Source organism: Ovis canadensis, chromosome 1 (genome assembly GCF_042477335.2).
Source record: "Ovis canadensis isolate MfBH-ARS-UI-01 breed Bighorn chromosome 1, ARS-UI_OviCan_v2, whole genome shotgun sequence".
In the NCBI taxonomy this organism is placed as follows: domain Eukaryota; kingdom Metazoa; phylum Chordata; class Mammalia; order Artiodactyla; family Bovidae; genus Ovis; species Ovis canadensis.
In genome coordinates this window covers 193,215,871-193,232,972 of record NC_091245.1, presented here as the reverse complement: position 1 = coordinate 193,232,972, position 17,102 = coordinate 193,215,871, and the positions used below count along the sequence as shown (strand labels likewise).

The window sequence follows — 17,102 nt, the reverse complement described above, 5'->3', positions numbered from 1 at the left end:
TACCATTGACACCTTCAACAGAAGGTAAATTAAATCAGAGAATGGAACTTCTGACAATTTATTGTGCTCCTGTTAGCAACTGTTTTTATTTTCAAGTAGAAGGAAAATGTGTTTAATTATTAGATAAATGAGATTTTAGAATTCTTTAAATTTCAGTTATCCTAGCTAGTCTTATTTTCCTGTTCAATAATTATATATTTCTTGGACCTTAAATTCCATAATGAATGTTAACTCATGTTAACTATATTCCTAGAAATGAAAGATCCTGAATCCAATTTGTAAGGCCAAATGTTTTTAGAAAGGAACATGATATCCTTTCCAACTTAGAATTAATCAAGTTATTATCAAATACTTGAATAACCAAATATATATATGTCTCTGACAGCTCCCATTATATATAAATATATACAAAACCATGTTTCTTTTCATATGGCTCAATTTATTATTGCCTTTTGTGAAAACTACTAAGAACAATACAAAAAATAGTTGCTGTTGCTTATGTAAAGTAGACTGCTTTAGAACTCAATCTGTTTGTCCTAAAAATTTGACTATATGAAAATATAATTTTTGCCCTTTTTTATGAACATTAAGAACATAGTACTTCATGAGCATTTATTAAGAGAGAGATACCCTCAGAGTTCAGACTAGCAGTACATATCCAGTTCAGTGTTTATTTTGATGGTGAACTAGGTACTGAGCTTAGGTTAGTAATGTAATTAGCTCAAGTCTCTTCAGTGTCTCTTAATCATCTGTGATAGATTGATTATTCATAAATGTAATTCCTTTTTTCCCCTGTAACTCTTTCTTATGTTTTTTTAAAGTCATCTTTTAATATACTATCATTTAATATGGAACAAGCCCCATTAGAATATTGTTTGAAAATTGTCATTTCTAACTCTTGTAGCTTTGCCTTAAATATTTCAGAATTTGGCAAGCAAAATTACTATGATGACATTAGTTTATATCATAAAATAACTTTTTTCTGTCCCTTAATATGCATAGAATAAAATGACAAACTCCCCCCATGTTGTTTGAGATTAAAGTCTATGTTATGGTAGATATTTAGTTATTCTAAAAGCTACTTTAAAAGTTATTAGTACTAGCTAAAGATCAGATCTTACGATGATACAGTCTAGCATGGACTTAAATTCTGACTTGAAGTTTTATTTTATGTTTAGGAGCATTAGAGGGAATTTTGTTCCATGAACCCCAAAGGGATAATAATGAAAGTAACCTTGATTAACTGTTATCATGAATTGTTGTCAAATGTAATTGTAAATGAAGCCAATTTCATCCAAAGCGAAAAGAAAACTAAGCAAAATTATGATGTTCCTTTACCAAGCAGAAGAAAATCTTAATATGGATTTTTCATAGCTATCTTTTTTTTGTTTGTTTTTTAAACATTATCCACCTTCATGTTTTCACATTCAGGTATCCTCAGTCTACTGGAGCATGGAGAAGAGTATACGTTTTCTCTGCCTTGTGCATATGCCCGGTCGATTTTAACTGTTCCTTGGGTAGAACTGGGTGGCAAAGTCAATGTCAACTGTGCAAAAACTGGGTACTCAGCCAGCATCACTTTTCATACTAAGCCATTTTATGGTGGCAAACTGCACCGGTAAGAATATTTTAGTGATATCTGACTCTTATCAGTTTAATCTTGTATTATAACTCATTCATTTTCTGCTTTGTTTTTTGTGAAATGGGGTTGGATTTCTGTTCATTTTTTTTTTTTTTAATACATTTCATCTTTGAAGGAATTCTGGAAATTATGATCTGATTTTAAAAATAGTGACAGATCTATCTACTCTAATAAACTAGAATTCCTAACAAATGGTATGTTGTTTCTGGTCCCATTTCTGCTTTTAAAGTGATTCAGACTTGAACTGAGACTTTGGTAGAGATATATTGCTACAGATTAGGAAGAGAATATATTTACTAATCTATAAAGAATAATTCAAGAAGTACAGTGATGGAAGTCAGTATCTTCAGGCACCAGTACTGAATAATGGCTTTGTTCTGATTCCACCAAGGAATGGCCAGTTATTATACTCCTTTAATGGCTTGTTGGTCTCTTTAGCACTCATCCAGATCACCCAACTACATGAAGACAGGTTTTCTAACAGGATCCTCAAAAGAATACTCTTTGTTTTAGCTTTTGATGTCTATTCTGATTATTCTGAAGTAGGGATAGTTTTCTTTACAGTTTGTATTAAAGAATAACATATTAAAGTATGTAAGTTGATTTTGGACCATTTCAAATAGTGTTTCTAGAACATTGGTGAATGCATGAATTTATATTTGATAGATACCTAGGAGTGGAATTGTTGGATCCTAGGGAATGAAAATTTGACTTTATTATTGCAAAAAGTTTTCTTACATGGTTATACCAGAATGCACTAGCTTCATTCATGTATGAAACTTTCAGTGTGTATAGCTATTTTACTTCTTTACCAGACAGCTGGTACTGAACAGTCTTAGAAGTGGAAAGATTTATTGACTCCTAGGCATTGAATGGGCCTTAAAAAATATGAATTTCAAAATACTGAAGCACAGAATTAAAAAAGAAAAAATTAGTCAAACAGAACCGCTGGAGATTATCAAAATAGTTGTCCTTTATCCTCAGAGAAGGTGGTATTACGGTTCACATTTTGTGGATGATTTCCTGCCTTTGCTTTATGTTTACTGGTGAGCTTTCCCATTCATAACTCCCCTGGTGGCTCAGCTGGTAAAGAATCCACCTGCAATGTGGGAGACCTAGGTTCCATCCCTGGCTTGGGAAGATCTCTTGGAGAAGGGAACGGCTACCCACTCCAGTATTGTAGCCTGGAGAATCCGTGGACTGTATAGTCCATGGGGTCGCAAAGAGTTGGCCACGACTGAGCGACTTTTACTTTCAGTTTCCCATTCATAAGTTTTTTTGTTTCTAGTTGTGGCCTTTTCTTTTCTGCCTAGAGAAGTTCCTTTGGCAGTTATTGTAAAGCTGATTTGGTGGTGCTGAATTCTCTTAGCCTTTGCTTTTCTGTAAAGCTCTGAACAAGAGCCTTGCAGGTAGATTTTTCTTGGCTGTAGGATTTTCCTTCTCATCACTTTAATACATGGTGCCTGCAGAGGTACAATATATCCTAGCTTGCAAAGCTTCTACTGGAAAAAATTAGCTGATAACCATATTGAGATTCCCTTGAACGTTATTTGTTGCTTTTCATGTTTTCTCTTTGTCTTTAATTTTTGTCACTTTGATTAATACGTATCTCAGTGTGTTCTTCCTTGGGTTTATCCTGTATGGCACTCTGTGTTTCCTGGACTTGGGTCGTTATTTCCTTTCCCATATTAGGGAAGTTTTCTGTAATCTCTTCAAGTATTTTCTCAGGACTTTTCTCTCTCTTCTCCTTCTGTGCTGTACTGTGTTTAAAGTGAAGTCACTCAGTCGTGTCTGACTCTTTGCGACCCCATGGACTGTAGCATATTAGGTTCTTCCATCCATGGGATTTTTCAGGCAGGGGTACTGGAGTGGGTTGTTCCTTCTCCAGAGGATCTTCCTGACCCAGAGATCGAACCCGGGTCTCTCATATTTCAGGCAGACGCTTTACCATCTGAGCCACCAGGAGAGAAAGCACACTAAGTACTGTGTTTAGTCACTGTCATATCCAAGTCTTTGTGACCCCACCAGGCTCCTCTGTCCCTGGGGATTCTCCAGGCAAGAATACTGGAGTGGATTGCCATGCTCTGCTCTAGGGGATCTTCCCAACCCAGGGATTGAACCCAGGTCTCCTGTATTGCAGGCGGATTCTTCACCATCTGAACCACTAGGGAAGCCCTATTCTCTTCTAGGACACTTCTCCTTCTGGGACCCCTATTATGCGAATGTTGGTGCATGTAATGTCCTAGAGGTCTCTTGAACTGTCTTCATTTCTCTTCATTATTTTTTCTTTATTCTGTTCTGCAGCAGTGATTTCCACTACTCTGTCTTCCAGCTCACTTATCTGTGCTTCTGCCTCATTTATTCTGCTATTGATTCCTTCTAGTGTAGTTTTCATTTCAGTTATTATGTTGTTCGACTCTGTCCTTTGTATCTTCCAGCTCTGTTAAACAATTCTTCTATCTTCTTACTCTGTGCCTCTCTTCTTTTTCTGAGGTTTTGGGTCATCTTTACTATCTTTACTCTGAATTCTTTTTTCTGTAGATTGCCTGTCTCCACTTCACTTAGTTATTCTTCTGGGGTTTTTTTGTTTGTATTTCTTTGGATACTTGGAGACTTTTTGATATGATAGTGATTCTGACAAGGGTGAGGTAATATCTTATTGTTTTTTGATTTGCATTTCTCTAATGGTTAGCAGTATTGAGCATCTTTTCATGTTCATGTTAGCCATCTGTATGCCATCTTTGGAAAACTGTCTATTTAGGTCTTTTGCCTACTTTTTGATTGGGTTGTTTGAGTTTTTTTGATACTGAGTTGTATGAGGTGTTTGTGTATTTTGGATGTTAACCCCCCCCCCCGCACTTTTTATTGGAGGTTAATTGCTATACAATGTTGTGGTGTCAACCCCTTATTGATCAAATCATTTTCAAATATTTTCTCATGTTCCATAGTTTTTCTTTTCATTTTGTTGATGGTTTTGTTTGCTGTGCAAAAGCTTTTAAATTTAATTAGTTCCCATTCATTTATTTTTGGTTTCGTTTCTTGTACTAATCAAAGAAAATACTGCTACAAGTTATGCTAAAAAGTGTTTCTCCTATGTTCTTCTGTAAAAGTTTTATGGCTTTAGGTCTTTAAATCATTTTGAGTTTATTTTTGTATATAGTGTGAGGGAAATACAGTAAGTGTGAGCTTCTTTCTTCTTAAAGATACAATCTTGTCCACCCTGTCAAATTATGGCTTTTCCCAATGATGTTTTGATCTGCTACTGATTAGCTTCTATATGAGCCCTTGGATTTGATATTTTGGGAGCTTTGTACAATTGATACTCCTTTTTTCCTCTAGGATAACCTTTCAGAAGTTTGAAAACAGCCATTGTGCACTCTCTTCATGTTTAATAAATTGAGAGTTACACCTACATAATAGCTGTATGTATAGACTTTCTCCAGGGAGAGATCTTTAATATTATAAGGTTTTTAATAGATAGTTATTAAAGACTTTCCTTTATTCATATTATTCAAGGTGTTGTTCTCCAGTGAATTCTTTCGTTTTATAAGTGTTGCTCAATGAATAAAGACTTTCTCACATTCATTTAATTGAACTTGTATCTGCTCTATGAATTCTCTGATACTCATCAAGAGTCTCCTGTTAAAGACTTCTTCCCATTCATTATATATATAGGATTACTCCCCAGTATGTATTGTCTTCTGTACATTGAGGCCAGAGCTCCAGCTAAAGGGTCTCCTACATTGATTTCAAAAATAGCATTTCCTCCTAGGAGTTCTCTGATGTCAATTAAGGTAGAGCTCTGGCTAAAGTCTACATTTACTGGCCATTTACTACAATTACTACATTTGTAGGGTCCTTTTTCAGTGTAAATTATCTTGTATTACCTGAGTCAAGTGGTAATGAAGGACTTTCCCACCTAAATCACATTCATACAGGGTTTTTTTAAGTTTTTTTTTTTTTTTGGTATGGACTCTTTCGTGTGGTTTAAGGAGTGAATGATTATAGAGAGTTGCCTCACAGCATTTGTCTTCATATAATTTTCCTCTTGTTTGTTTTCTCTTGTGCCATTTAACATATGAATGACTAATAAAGGTTTTTCTCCAGGATGAGTTCTCCTGTGTCTATACTGAGTAAATAATGACTGGACTTCTTTTGAAATCATTATTTATCATAAAGCTTCTCTGCTCTGTGAACTCTAACGTTCAGCAATACCCACTCTTCCTGATGAAGTCCATAATCATGTCCTTTGACTTCCTGTGTCTGCAGTTTTGAAAACTCAGCTGTTGTCTGTCTCACTCAGTATTCCCTGCTAGGAGCAGGCAGTAAACAAACAATGCAGAGATGTGCTGACGAGCCTGATGCCCACCAATGGCTGAATCTCCAAGGGCAGCTCCAGAGAGCAAATCTGCAGGATTAGGATTCAGGTTGGCGAGTGGGAGGAAAGGTGGCTAATTTTATAGTTCCTTTTTTCTCTGTATGTAATTTTCATAGCCCTTCTACACAAAAATAGTTTCATTTATTTAACTACTTTGTAGCCACAATTTTGTTGATACAGAGTCTATATTAAAAGTTAGAGGTACTTTAAAAGATAGGGCACGTTCAGCCTTCCTTTTATGATTTGACATTCCTATCATATTATCTTTAGTGATATTTTTGTTGACAAATTCAAAATTTATTCTGAAGGCAGTGGGAGCCAATGAAACATTCAAACATTTAATGATATATTTTGTTTATTTTACTTATTTTTATCTTTTCTTTTGTAATCATTTCAAACCCACAGAAGAGTTATAAAAATTCTCATGTCCCCTTTGCCTAGATTTTTAGTTGGTAACATTTTGTTACAACAGCCTTATCAAAATCTCTCTATATTTATACATACATACTTTATTGTCATTGTTGTTTTATTGTTATTTTATTCCTGAAACATTTGAGAGTTAAAAATGTCATGACACTTTACCCCAAGTATTTCAGCCAGAATTTCCTAAGAACAGGAAAATGCTCTTACATAATTACTCTGTCCATGATATTCTCCAGGCAAGAATACTGGACTGGGTAGCCATTCCCTTCTCCAGTGGATCTTCACAACCCAAGGATTGAACCTGGGTGTCCTGCATTGCAGGTAGATTCTTTACTGTCTAACCACCAGGGAAACCAACATAATCATGAATGTTGTCAAATTCAGGAAATATAAAATGATACAATACCATTATCTAATGTATAATCCAAATTAAATTTTTGTAAATTGGCCTGATAATTAGCGATCTATTCTCTCCTGACCCAGGATCATGCATTACATTTTCTTGTTATATCCCTTTAGTCTCATTTAATTAGCAATATTTCTTCAGCCTTTATTTGTCATTTATGACATTGACATTTTTGAAGATTACAGGCCGGTTTTATAAAATGCATCTCTTTAATTTGGGTTTGTCTTTTGTTTTAGGTTCACGTTATACATTTTTTATAAGAATACAATATGAGCAATGTTGTATCTGGAAGTGATATGCTTCCCATCAATAAAAATCAATTTGGTGGCAGATAAAGATTAGATTAGGGTTGTGGGGCACGGCATTAGAAGTTGGGAGACCAGTTAGGCATTCAGAATGGACAGACTTCAAGGAGTAACTGACTGGTATAGGGGAAGCCAGTATATCTAAGGTAAGTTTGGATGATGACCTAGTTATCTATGGCTTGTAAGAAACCTCTCTAAAGCTTAGTGCTTAAACAGCAATTTATTGTTGTCTCTATAGTTCTGTGGGTTGGCTGTGTTCAGTTAGGCGATTATCACATGGCATCTTTCATGTGGTTGTAGTTGGGCCTCGATTGTGGCTTCAGTTACCTCTGGGCTTGAGCCAGCTGAGTATCAAAAGCAGCTTAGTCACATGGGAGGCAGGAGAGCTGGCTGTTGACCAGGGCCTCAGCTGGGGCTGTAATCCAAGGGGGACTGCATGTGGCCTTTCCACATTACTGGAGCTTCTTTTATCTTGACATCTGGGTTCCTAAGAGGGAGGGAGTATCCAAAACCAAGAATTTCAAAAGTCTTACTGGCTTTTGATACCTTGTGTTCATACTTTGACTTTTTGAAGACTACTAATGATTTTAGATAGGTATCCTTGGTTTGTTAATGATCAGTCATTACACTTGCCATCTTATTTCTTTTAATATTTTACTTAAGTTGGCTTCTTTTCTCCTTTCGTACCTTCTAACCTGTCCACAAGGCCATAAGCATTGGGTCTTTTTGTTACCTGGAAGTATACTTTTGGTTGACTCTAGAGTTTCCTCATTTTTTCCACTGTGATTTCCCTTAATAAACTGCCACCAAATTGATTTTTATTGATGGGAACTAATGATTTCACTTAATTTCATATTTAAAAGATTAATATTAGAAACAGGTTTCTCTATTTTGATATCGTTTCTTCTTTGATTTTACAGAATATTTTAACTTAGGCTCTCTTTGGTGTCTTTATTAACCATGCCTCCCTCCTCAGACATAGCCTAGTTTTTTACTGCTATCTGCAATCAAGCAGACACATTATCTGCTGTCTGCATTTGGTATAAATATATTATCTTCCACTTGCCTTTCCTTACTCCCTCATTTTCCACAGCTATCTCTGGAGCCAAACAGGCCTAGTTAACTGTTCCTCATGCCCTTTTCCATATCCTGATCCCATTTTCCATTTTTAAATATATGTAGTGGTATAATGCCATTAAGATTGTGTCAGCTAACTGCTAAGTGGCACACTGAAGATGTAGAAAAGAAAAAAACAACACCCGCCTTCAAGAAGCTTTTGTTTTTCAGTTGCTAAGTTATGCCTGACTCTTTGTGACCCCATGAACTGTAGCACACCAGGCTTTCCAGTCCTCTGTCTCCCAGGGTTTCCTCAAACTTGTGTCCATTGAGTTGGTGATACCATCTAACCATCTCATCCTCTGTTGACCCTTCTCTTCCTGCCCTCAGTCTTTCCCAGCATCAGTCTTTTCCAGCAAATTGGCTCTTCACATCAGGTGGCCAAAGTATTGGAACTTCAGCTTCAGTATCAGTCCTTCCAGTTTATACTCAGGGTTGGTTTCTGTTAGGATTGACTTGTTTGATCTCCTTGCTGTCCAAGGGATTCTAAAGAGTCTTCTCCAGCCTCATAGTTTGAAAGCATCAATTCTTCAGTACTCAGCTTTCTTTATGGTCCAACTCTCACGTCCGTACGTGACTACAGAAAAACCATAGCTTTGACTGCACTTACACGGTCCATATGTGGACCTTTGGCAGCAAAGTGAGGTCTCTGCTTTTTAATACGCTGTCTAGGTTATCATAGCTTTTCTTCCAAGGAGAAAGTGTCTTTTAATTTCATGGGTGCAGTCATAGTCCACAGTGATTTTGGAGCCCAAGAAAATAAAATCTGTCACTGTTTCCACTTTTCCACTGTTTCATGTTTGCCATGAAGTTTGGGGACCATATGCCACGATCTTAGTTGTTTGAGTGTTGAGTTTTAAGTCAGTTTTTTTCACTTCACTCTTTCACCCTCATCAAAACGCTCTTTAGTTCTTCTTTGCTTTCTGCCATTAGAGTGGTATCACCTGCATATCTAAGGTTGTTGATATTTCTTCCGGCCATCTTGATTCCAGCTTGTGAGTCATCCAGCCTGTGATTTTGCATGATGTACTCTGCATATAAGTTACATAAGCAAGGTGACAGTGTACAACCTTGACATATTCCTTTCCCAATTTGGAACCAGTATGTAGTTCCATGTCTGGTTCTAACTGTTGCTTCTTGACCTCCATATAAGTTTCTCAGGAGATAGGTAAGGTGGTCTGGTATTTGAATCTCTTTCAGAATTTTCCACAGTTTGTTGTGATCTGTGCTGTCAGAGGCTTTAGTGTAGTCAAATGAAGCAGAGGGTTTGTTTTGACTTCCCTTGCTTTTTCTGTAATCTAAAGGATATTGGCAATTTAATCTCTGGTCCTGCTGCCTTTTCTAAATCCAGCTTGTACATCTGGAAGTTCTCTGTTTATGTACTGTTGAAGCCTACCTTGAAGAATTTTGAGCATTACATTGCTGGCATGTGAAATGAGAGCAATTGTATTGTAGTTTGCATGTTCTTTGGCATTGCCCTTCTTTGGGATTGGAATGAAAACTGACTGTTTGCAGTCCTATTGCCAGCAAATTTGGAAAACTCACAGTGGCACTCAATATGTCAAGAAGCTTAGATATTCTAGTATTAGAATTCAGAACCCTATCTTTGGAAAGCATTTTTAAGGCTTTTAGGAAAAACTCATGTATAACAGACAGTTAAAAATAACATCTTTTATTATAATAAACATGGTGATGGAAAAGGATGAATATTCTCATGCAGTGGCATTAAGTAACGTGATAGGACAGTGTGTCCTGTAGTTGTTCTGCATAAAATATAATTGTCTTTCATGTGGTGTTTCTTATATACATATCTAAAACCCAAAGCTTGAAGTCTTAACTTTCAATCTTTAAATAAAAGCTTCTTGTGTGAAGCCAAGTTAATATATCCAGTGATTTTCTAGTATTCTATGGGCTTGCCAGTTGGTGCTAGTGGTAAAGAACCCAGCTGCCAATGTAGGAGACATAAGAGACAGGTTCAGTCCCTGGGTTGGGAAAATTCCCTGGAGGAGGGCATGGCAACCCACTCCAGTATTCTTGCCTGGAGAATCCCCTGGACAGAGGAGCCTGGCAGGCTAATGTCCATAGAGCTGCACAGAGTAGGGCACAACTGAAGCAACTTAGCACGTGTGTATGCATGACCTGTCTCTAGTTGTGCAGTTCTTGTTCCCTGCCCCATTTCTTGTCATGATGATCTTGCTATGACTGCAGTAAGCAGCAAAGACTCCGTGTAACCCAGCATGCTTGTTACTTTTTAAGTGGAAAGGCTTGTGACAGAGATAATAATAACTTGAGAGATTGTGGCAATAAAAGAAAGATCAAGTGAGAAATGGATTATTATCCCTAAGTTTGCAGAATATAGTTTTGGGTGTGTCTGGTTATAAGATGGAAGAGGTAAGTGTTTAGTGCCATTTCTTTATATCCTGTTTGGTTAGATATACATTTACAAGGAAGGAAACAATGTTGGCAGGTAGGATCAGAGAAGAAACATGGATGTCACAAGGGAAAACCCCTTAGCGACATAGTTATTTAAGTTCATATGCTTTGAATTATAACCCAGAGTTCCTGCTTCTGCTGTAATCTAGCAGACTTCATGTTCTTTGTGTCTAATTAGCTACAATTATGCCTAACTTTTTATTTTTTTCTAACTTTTGATTTTTGATGTTTGGTCTGCTCTTGGATTCCAAACCCTAGTACGCCTTCATCTCTAAGATCTGGTTCGTTTGCTTATTGGCTCCTGTGCTGCTGTTGACGTTGTTGATGTTTAGTCACTGAGTCGTGTCTCATCCTTTTGCCCCCCCCCACCCCCATGAACCCCATGGAGCCTGCCAGGCTCCTCTCCATGAGATTTCCCAGGTGACAGTGCTGGAGTGGGTTGCCATTTCCTTCTCCAGGGGATCTTCCTGACCCAGAGATCGACCCAGTGTCTTCTGCACTGCAAGCAGGTAGTTCACCACTGAGCCACCAGAAAGCCCATTGGCTCCCATACCTCTGCACTGAGTTTCAAATTTGTAAGCCATTCACTTCTCCTGATTAAAAGCTATGGATTCCCTAAATTCAACCATATCCCTCTGGTTCCCAGGCCCTTGACTTATATCTCACAAATGCTACTTCGGGTTTCTGAGCTGTCACCTGAACATGGGCTTGGGTCCTTTGGATTCCCTTTTGAATCCAGATAAACCATAATCCTTGGCACACTGACCAGACCCTAATATTTGCCCACTATTCTTTGAGTTCTCAATCTTTGTCTAGTCTTACCCTGTTGTTTGTGTCCAACAGTGAACATAGAGTACTTCATTAAAAATAATTAGACCTGTTTTCTATTCCAGCCTTCATTTGAGCTGCATCTTATCTGTCTGTTGATAAACCAGCCAGATAACCCTTCATTAAACTTTCAACAGTAGTGCTTGAGCACTCTCAGAGTTTTGTGTTGCTGGCAATAATGTTTGTATGCCAGTGCTCTTTTTAAGAGAATTATAAAATTTTTAATATATCTTATTTTTTCTATCTCTTGTTATCTGGTTTCTGCATTTAACTTAAAACTAAGCTGATGTGATTTTATACGAATTTATGTATCCAGAATTGCAAATTTTGTAAACATTTTTTTAATTTAAAAATTATTTATTCATTTATTTATTTTTGGATGCACTGGGTCTTCGTTGCTTTGTGTGGGTTTTTTCCTAGTTGCAACAAGCTGGAGCTACTCTTTGTGGTACATAGTCTTCTCATTTCAGTGGCTTCTCTTGTTGCAGAACACAGGCTCTAGGGCCCATAGGTTTTAGCAGTTGTGGTGCACAAGGTTAGTTGCTCTGTGACATGTGGAATCTTCCTGGACCAGAGACTGAAGCCATGTCTCCTGCATCAGCAGGCGGATTTTTATCCACTGCACTACCAGAGAAATCGAGGGACTTTAATTTTTTTAATAAATAGGACTAGTTCTTTTTTAAAAAATGTTGAATAAGCTATAGTGTTGTAACATTTTTTTTAACCCTGCCCCTACTATTTTAGCATTTTTGACTGTAATTTAAAAAGTTAATATTTTTCATATTCCTACTTAGTTTTAATGTTATAATAGTTGTTTGTAGCAGAAATTAAAATATCATACTTTGTAATCATTTATGGTAAGTCTCTAGTTTGATTCCCAGTATTCTTTCTAAAATTAAATTAATATTTTTTGAAAAAATTATCTTGGAAACTATCATGGATCTACAAGGATTCTGACTTTGGCACTGACAAATTGAAGCGAATCGTGTAACTATTTTAAACAGAATTCACAAAGTACATTCTTGGGGTTTTAAAATCCCTAAGAAACAAGCACAATATTAGTTATTAAAGCTTTTTTTTTCTGCCTGCTTCTAGGGTTACAGGTGAAGTAAAGCACAACATCACCAACACTGTTGTATGCAGAGTACAGGGGGAATGGAATAGCGTTCTTGAGTTTGCTTACAGCAGTGGAGAGACAAAATACGTGGACTTGACTAAGTTGGCAGTGACGAAGAAAAGAGTAAGACCTTTGGAGAAGCAGGATCCATTTGAATCCAGGTGTGTCATCCTTGCATCCATCAGGAAAGAGTCAGAAAGTCTAGATCTTAATTTAAGCCTTTTCACTAATTTCTAACCCTTGGCAAGTCACTTCACCACTTTAGATAAGCTTCCTCATCTGTAAATTGAAAGTGTTGGCCTGATCTCATTGTTGTAAACGCTGTACCAGCTATGACATTATGTGTACATAATCACATTTTAGTAAAAATAAAACATTTGTAATCTGGACAAAAATACCAACTTTTAGCAGTTAAAGGATCACTGTCTTTGTCATACAAACTCTTACAAATTATTAATAAAAAGATGGGTACCCTAATAGGAAAATGAGCAAAGACATAAAGAGGTAGTTCACAAAAATAGAAGAAAACAATACCCACTAAGAAAATTGTTCTTTATAATTGTTCATTATAATTAGAATTCAAAGAAATACAAATTAACAGTAAGACAAAATTTTTTTTAAATGGTATCTCTTTTGGGAAAAAATGAATAGACATTTTCATATTGTTGATTAGGGAGGTAAACTGATATAACCTTCTTAGAAGGTATTTTGGAAATATATGTCATAGGCCTTTAAAAGTAAATGAAATGGGGGACTTCCCTGGTGGTCCAGTGACTCCATGCTCCAAACGCAGGGGCCTGGGTTCAGTCCCTAGTCAGGGAACTAGATCCCACATGCCACAACAAAGATCAAAGATCCAATGTACTGCAGTGAAGACCTGTCACACCAACTAAATAAATAAAAGTAAATATTAAGAAAAAAAGAATAAGATAAATGAAATGGGGCTTCCCTGGTTGCTCAATGGCAAAGAATCCTCCTGCCAGTGCAGGAGATAATGGGTTCAATCCCTAGTCTAGGAAGATCTCACATGCTGCAGAGCAACTAAGCCCATAGGCCACAACTATTGAGTCTGTACTGTAGAGCCCAGGAGCCACAAATACTGAAGCCCATGTGCTCTAGAACCCATACTTCACAACAAGAGAAGCCATGGCAATGAGAAGCCTGAACACCACAGCTAGAGAGTAGCGCTCGCTTGCTGCACCTAGAGAAAAGCCCGTGCAGCGATTAAATAATTTTTTAAAAAGTAAATGAAGTGGCTCTATATGTGTTAATAAGGTAGTCTCCAGAATGTATCGGCAGTAGTTGCTTCCAGAGAGGAATACTGGGGTCTAGGCTTTCCAGGTGGTGCAATGGTATAGAATCTGCCTGCCAATGAAGGAGACGCAGGAGATATGGGTTTGATCCTTGGGTCAGGAAGATTCCCTGGAAGAGGAAATGGCAACCCAATCCAGTATTCTTGCCTGGAAAATTCCATGGACAGAGGAGCCAGGTGGGCTGCAGTCCCTGGGGTCACAAAGAGTCAGACACAACTGAGCCACTTATTCATCTCTCTGATAAGAAACAGACTTACTCTTCACAGAATGCCCTTTTGTACTGTTTAAATTTTATATCACATGTAAGTATTACTGTATCAAATATAAGGAAGCATTAACCATCTTAAGATCACATAAATGGAACCAAATCATTTATAAGCAGATATTTAGTACCCATTAAGCAAAAACTCAGGTTGGTTCAGAAACTAAAACAGTAGTGATTGAAAAAAAAATTCTTATTTAGGATTTATTTAGGAGCATGCATCAAGGTTTGGTTTGTGGACTCCTGGGGCCCTTGATATTTGTACCAGGGGTTTGCAAGTTGAGAAAGCTTTCTTAATAATGCTAAAATATTATTTGCCTTTTTCACTCTGTTGGCACTTGCATTGGTGGTACAAAAGCAATGGTGGGTAGCACTGCTGGGCCTTAGCACCGTTCAAGGCAGTGGCATCAAACTGTAAAAGTAATCATGATATTCCTTACTGCCCTGTAGTTTTTTTTCTTTTCTACGTTGCAATTTTTTCAAAGCCATTTTCTTTTTAAAATGTCCTTGAAAAGCAGTACAGATTATTAGTTTTGTTAGATCTGGAACATTGATTACCTGTCTTTTAAAAAAATATTCTGCTTGACACATTTGGACTATACATAAAGCACTTGTGCGAGATTATAAAGTACACTGATTATCTTAAGGAAGAGAACTTGTGCAACTGATAGAGTTACAAGCAAACTACCCTTTCTTAAAGCACCATTTTTACTTAGATGATTGACAGACAAATTAGACTATTATATTTTTAATATTGGGCAGACATTTTTCTTGTAAATGAATATTATAAACATGGCATTTAAAGGAAAACAATTGGAAATTTTTTTTGCTAATAATAAAATTGAAATGGAAACAACCTAACCATCCATTGACAGATAAATGGATAAGCAAGTTGTGATATGTATTTATAATGGAATATTATTCAGTCCTAAAAAAGAAAGGAACCCCGCCATTTGTGATAACATGGATGGACCTTGAGGGTATTATATGAAGTGTCAGAGAAAGAGCAAATTCTCTGTGGTCTCACTTATACAATTGGTAGTTTTTGTTTTTTTGTATTGTATGATAATACTCCCAGTATTTCTATAATTGGGAGTATTATTCAACCATAAAAAGAATGAAATCTTGCCATTTGAGACAACATGAGTGGATCTTGAGAACATTATGCCAAGTGAAATGTCAGATATGTAAAGATAAATACTGTATGATATTACTTATATGTGGAATCTTTAAAAAAAAAAAAAAACTGACAGATATAGAAAACAGAGATTGGCATTATTGCCAAAATGCCAGAGGTGGGTACCTGGGCAGTGAGTGAAATGAATGAAGTAGGTCAAAAGGTACAAATTTCCAGTTTTAAAATAAATGTCATGAGGACACAATGTACAGCATAGTGGCTATAGTTAATAATACTGTATTGGATAATTGAAAGTTGTTAAGAAAGTAGTTCTTAAAAGTCTTCATCACGAGAAGAAAATGGTTTTGGTAATTATGTATGGTGATGGAGATTGACTAGACTTATTGTGGTGAACATTTCATAGTAATACAAATACTAAATTACTGTGTTGTATACCTGAAACTAACACAGTGTTATATATCAACTATATATTTCAACAAAACTTTTAAATTCATAGAAAGGAAGCCAGATTGTCATTACCAGAAATGTGGGCTAGGGAGTTAAGGAATTGGATGAAAGTAGTCAAAACATACAAACCTCCAGTTATAAGATAAATAAGTACTAGGGATGTAATGTATCTCATGATGATTGTAGTTAACAGTGCTGTTTGGTATATTTGAAATTGGTTGAGAGAATAGATCCTAACAGTTCTCATCTCAAGGAAGAAAAAAATTTTTTTCTGTTTCTCTGATTTTGTTTCTATATGAAAGGATGAATCTTAACTTATTGTGGTAATCATTTCACAATGTATGTAAATCACATCATTATGCTATACTCCTGAAACTTATACAGAGCTGTATGTCGATTGTATCTTAGTAAAACTTGAGGAAAAAATGAAGCTTTTAAAGGCAAATATCGAAATTTTAGAAAACTTTTATCTGTCACAATGAATTGAAAGCTTCCCTAGAAAGAATTTTCTGATGAAATTGGTGATGAAACTAATGAAGATGATTTTTAAAAATATGACATAATAAAATATGTCACCATCTGGAAGGTCATTTTTTTCAGATGATCACTGCATGATAATATAAAATTATGCATGGATAAAAATTCCATTCAAGGTACAAATTAAACCAATGGATTTTCATGTATCAGAGTATGAAAAATTCATTGATATTTTTCAGTTTCCACATTGCAGCTAATCTTTTAAGAACTACCACTTTCTGAGTTTTAATATAATAACAAAGAATTGAGTTATTTGAAATAGCTATTAAAATACCCTTCCCTTTACTAACTATATATTTGTGTGAGGCCATATTTTCTTTATATACTTTAACTAAAACAATACATATCACAATAGATTGAATGTAGAAGCAGATATAAGAATCTGGCTGTTATTGAACCAGGTGTTTAAGAGATTCTCTTTGCTAAACTTGTATTATAGATTTTTTTGTCTGCATTCCTGGGGGTTATTGGTTTTTTGTTTTCTTTGGGAGAAAATTTTTAACCACAAATTTAATACCTTTAGTACCTAGGGCTATTGAGGTTATCTGCTTCTTCTTGAGCAAACTTTTGTAATTTTTATCTTTCAAAGACTTGGTTCAATTTTTCAAATTTATTGACATGTATTTTTATAATATTTGCTTATTTTTTAATGTTTGTAGGCTCTATTGTGATGATGTCACACTCATTCTTTGTATTCATGATTCTTTTCCTGATCAATGTGATTAAAGGTTCATTAATTTTACTCAGTTCAGTTCAG

The 17,102-nt window shown here is 36.0% G+C and overlaps 1 protein-coding gene across 1 annotated transcript in view; it reads left to right on the top strand.

Moving 5' to 3' along the window:
• The window catches only part of OSBPL11 (oxysterol binding protein like 11), a 99,107-nt gene that overhangs the window by 70,772 nt on the left and 11,233 nt on the right, over window positions 1–17,102 (top strand). Inside the window, exons 10-11 of the mRNA XM_069556357.1 lie at window positions 1,432–1,618; window positions 12,627–12,809. Coding sequence (XP_069412458.1) covers window positions 1,432–1,618; window positions 12,627–12,809 — 370 coding nt within the window. The remainder of the gene's footprint in view (window positions 1–1,431; window positions 1,619–12,626; window positions 12,810–17,102) is intronic.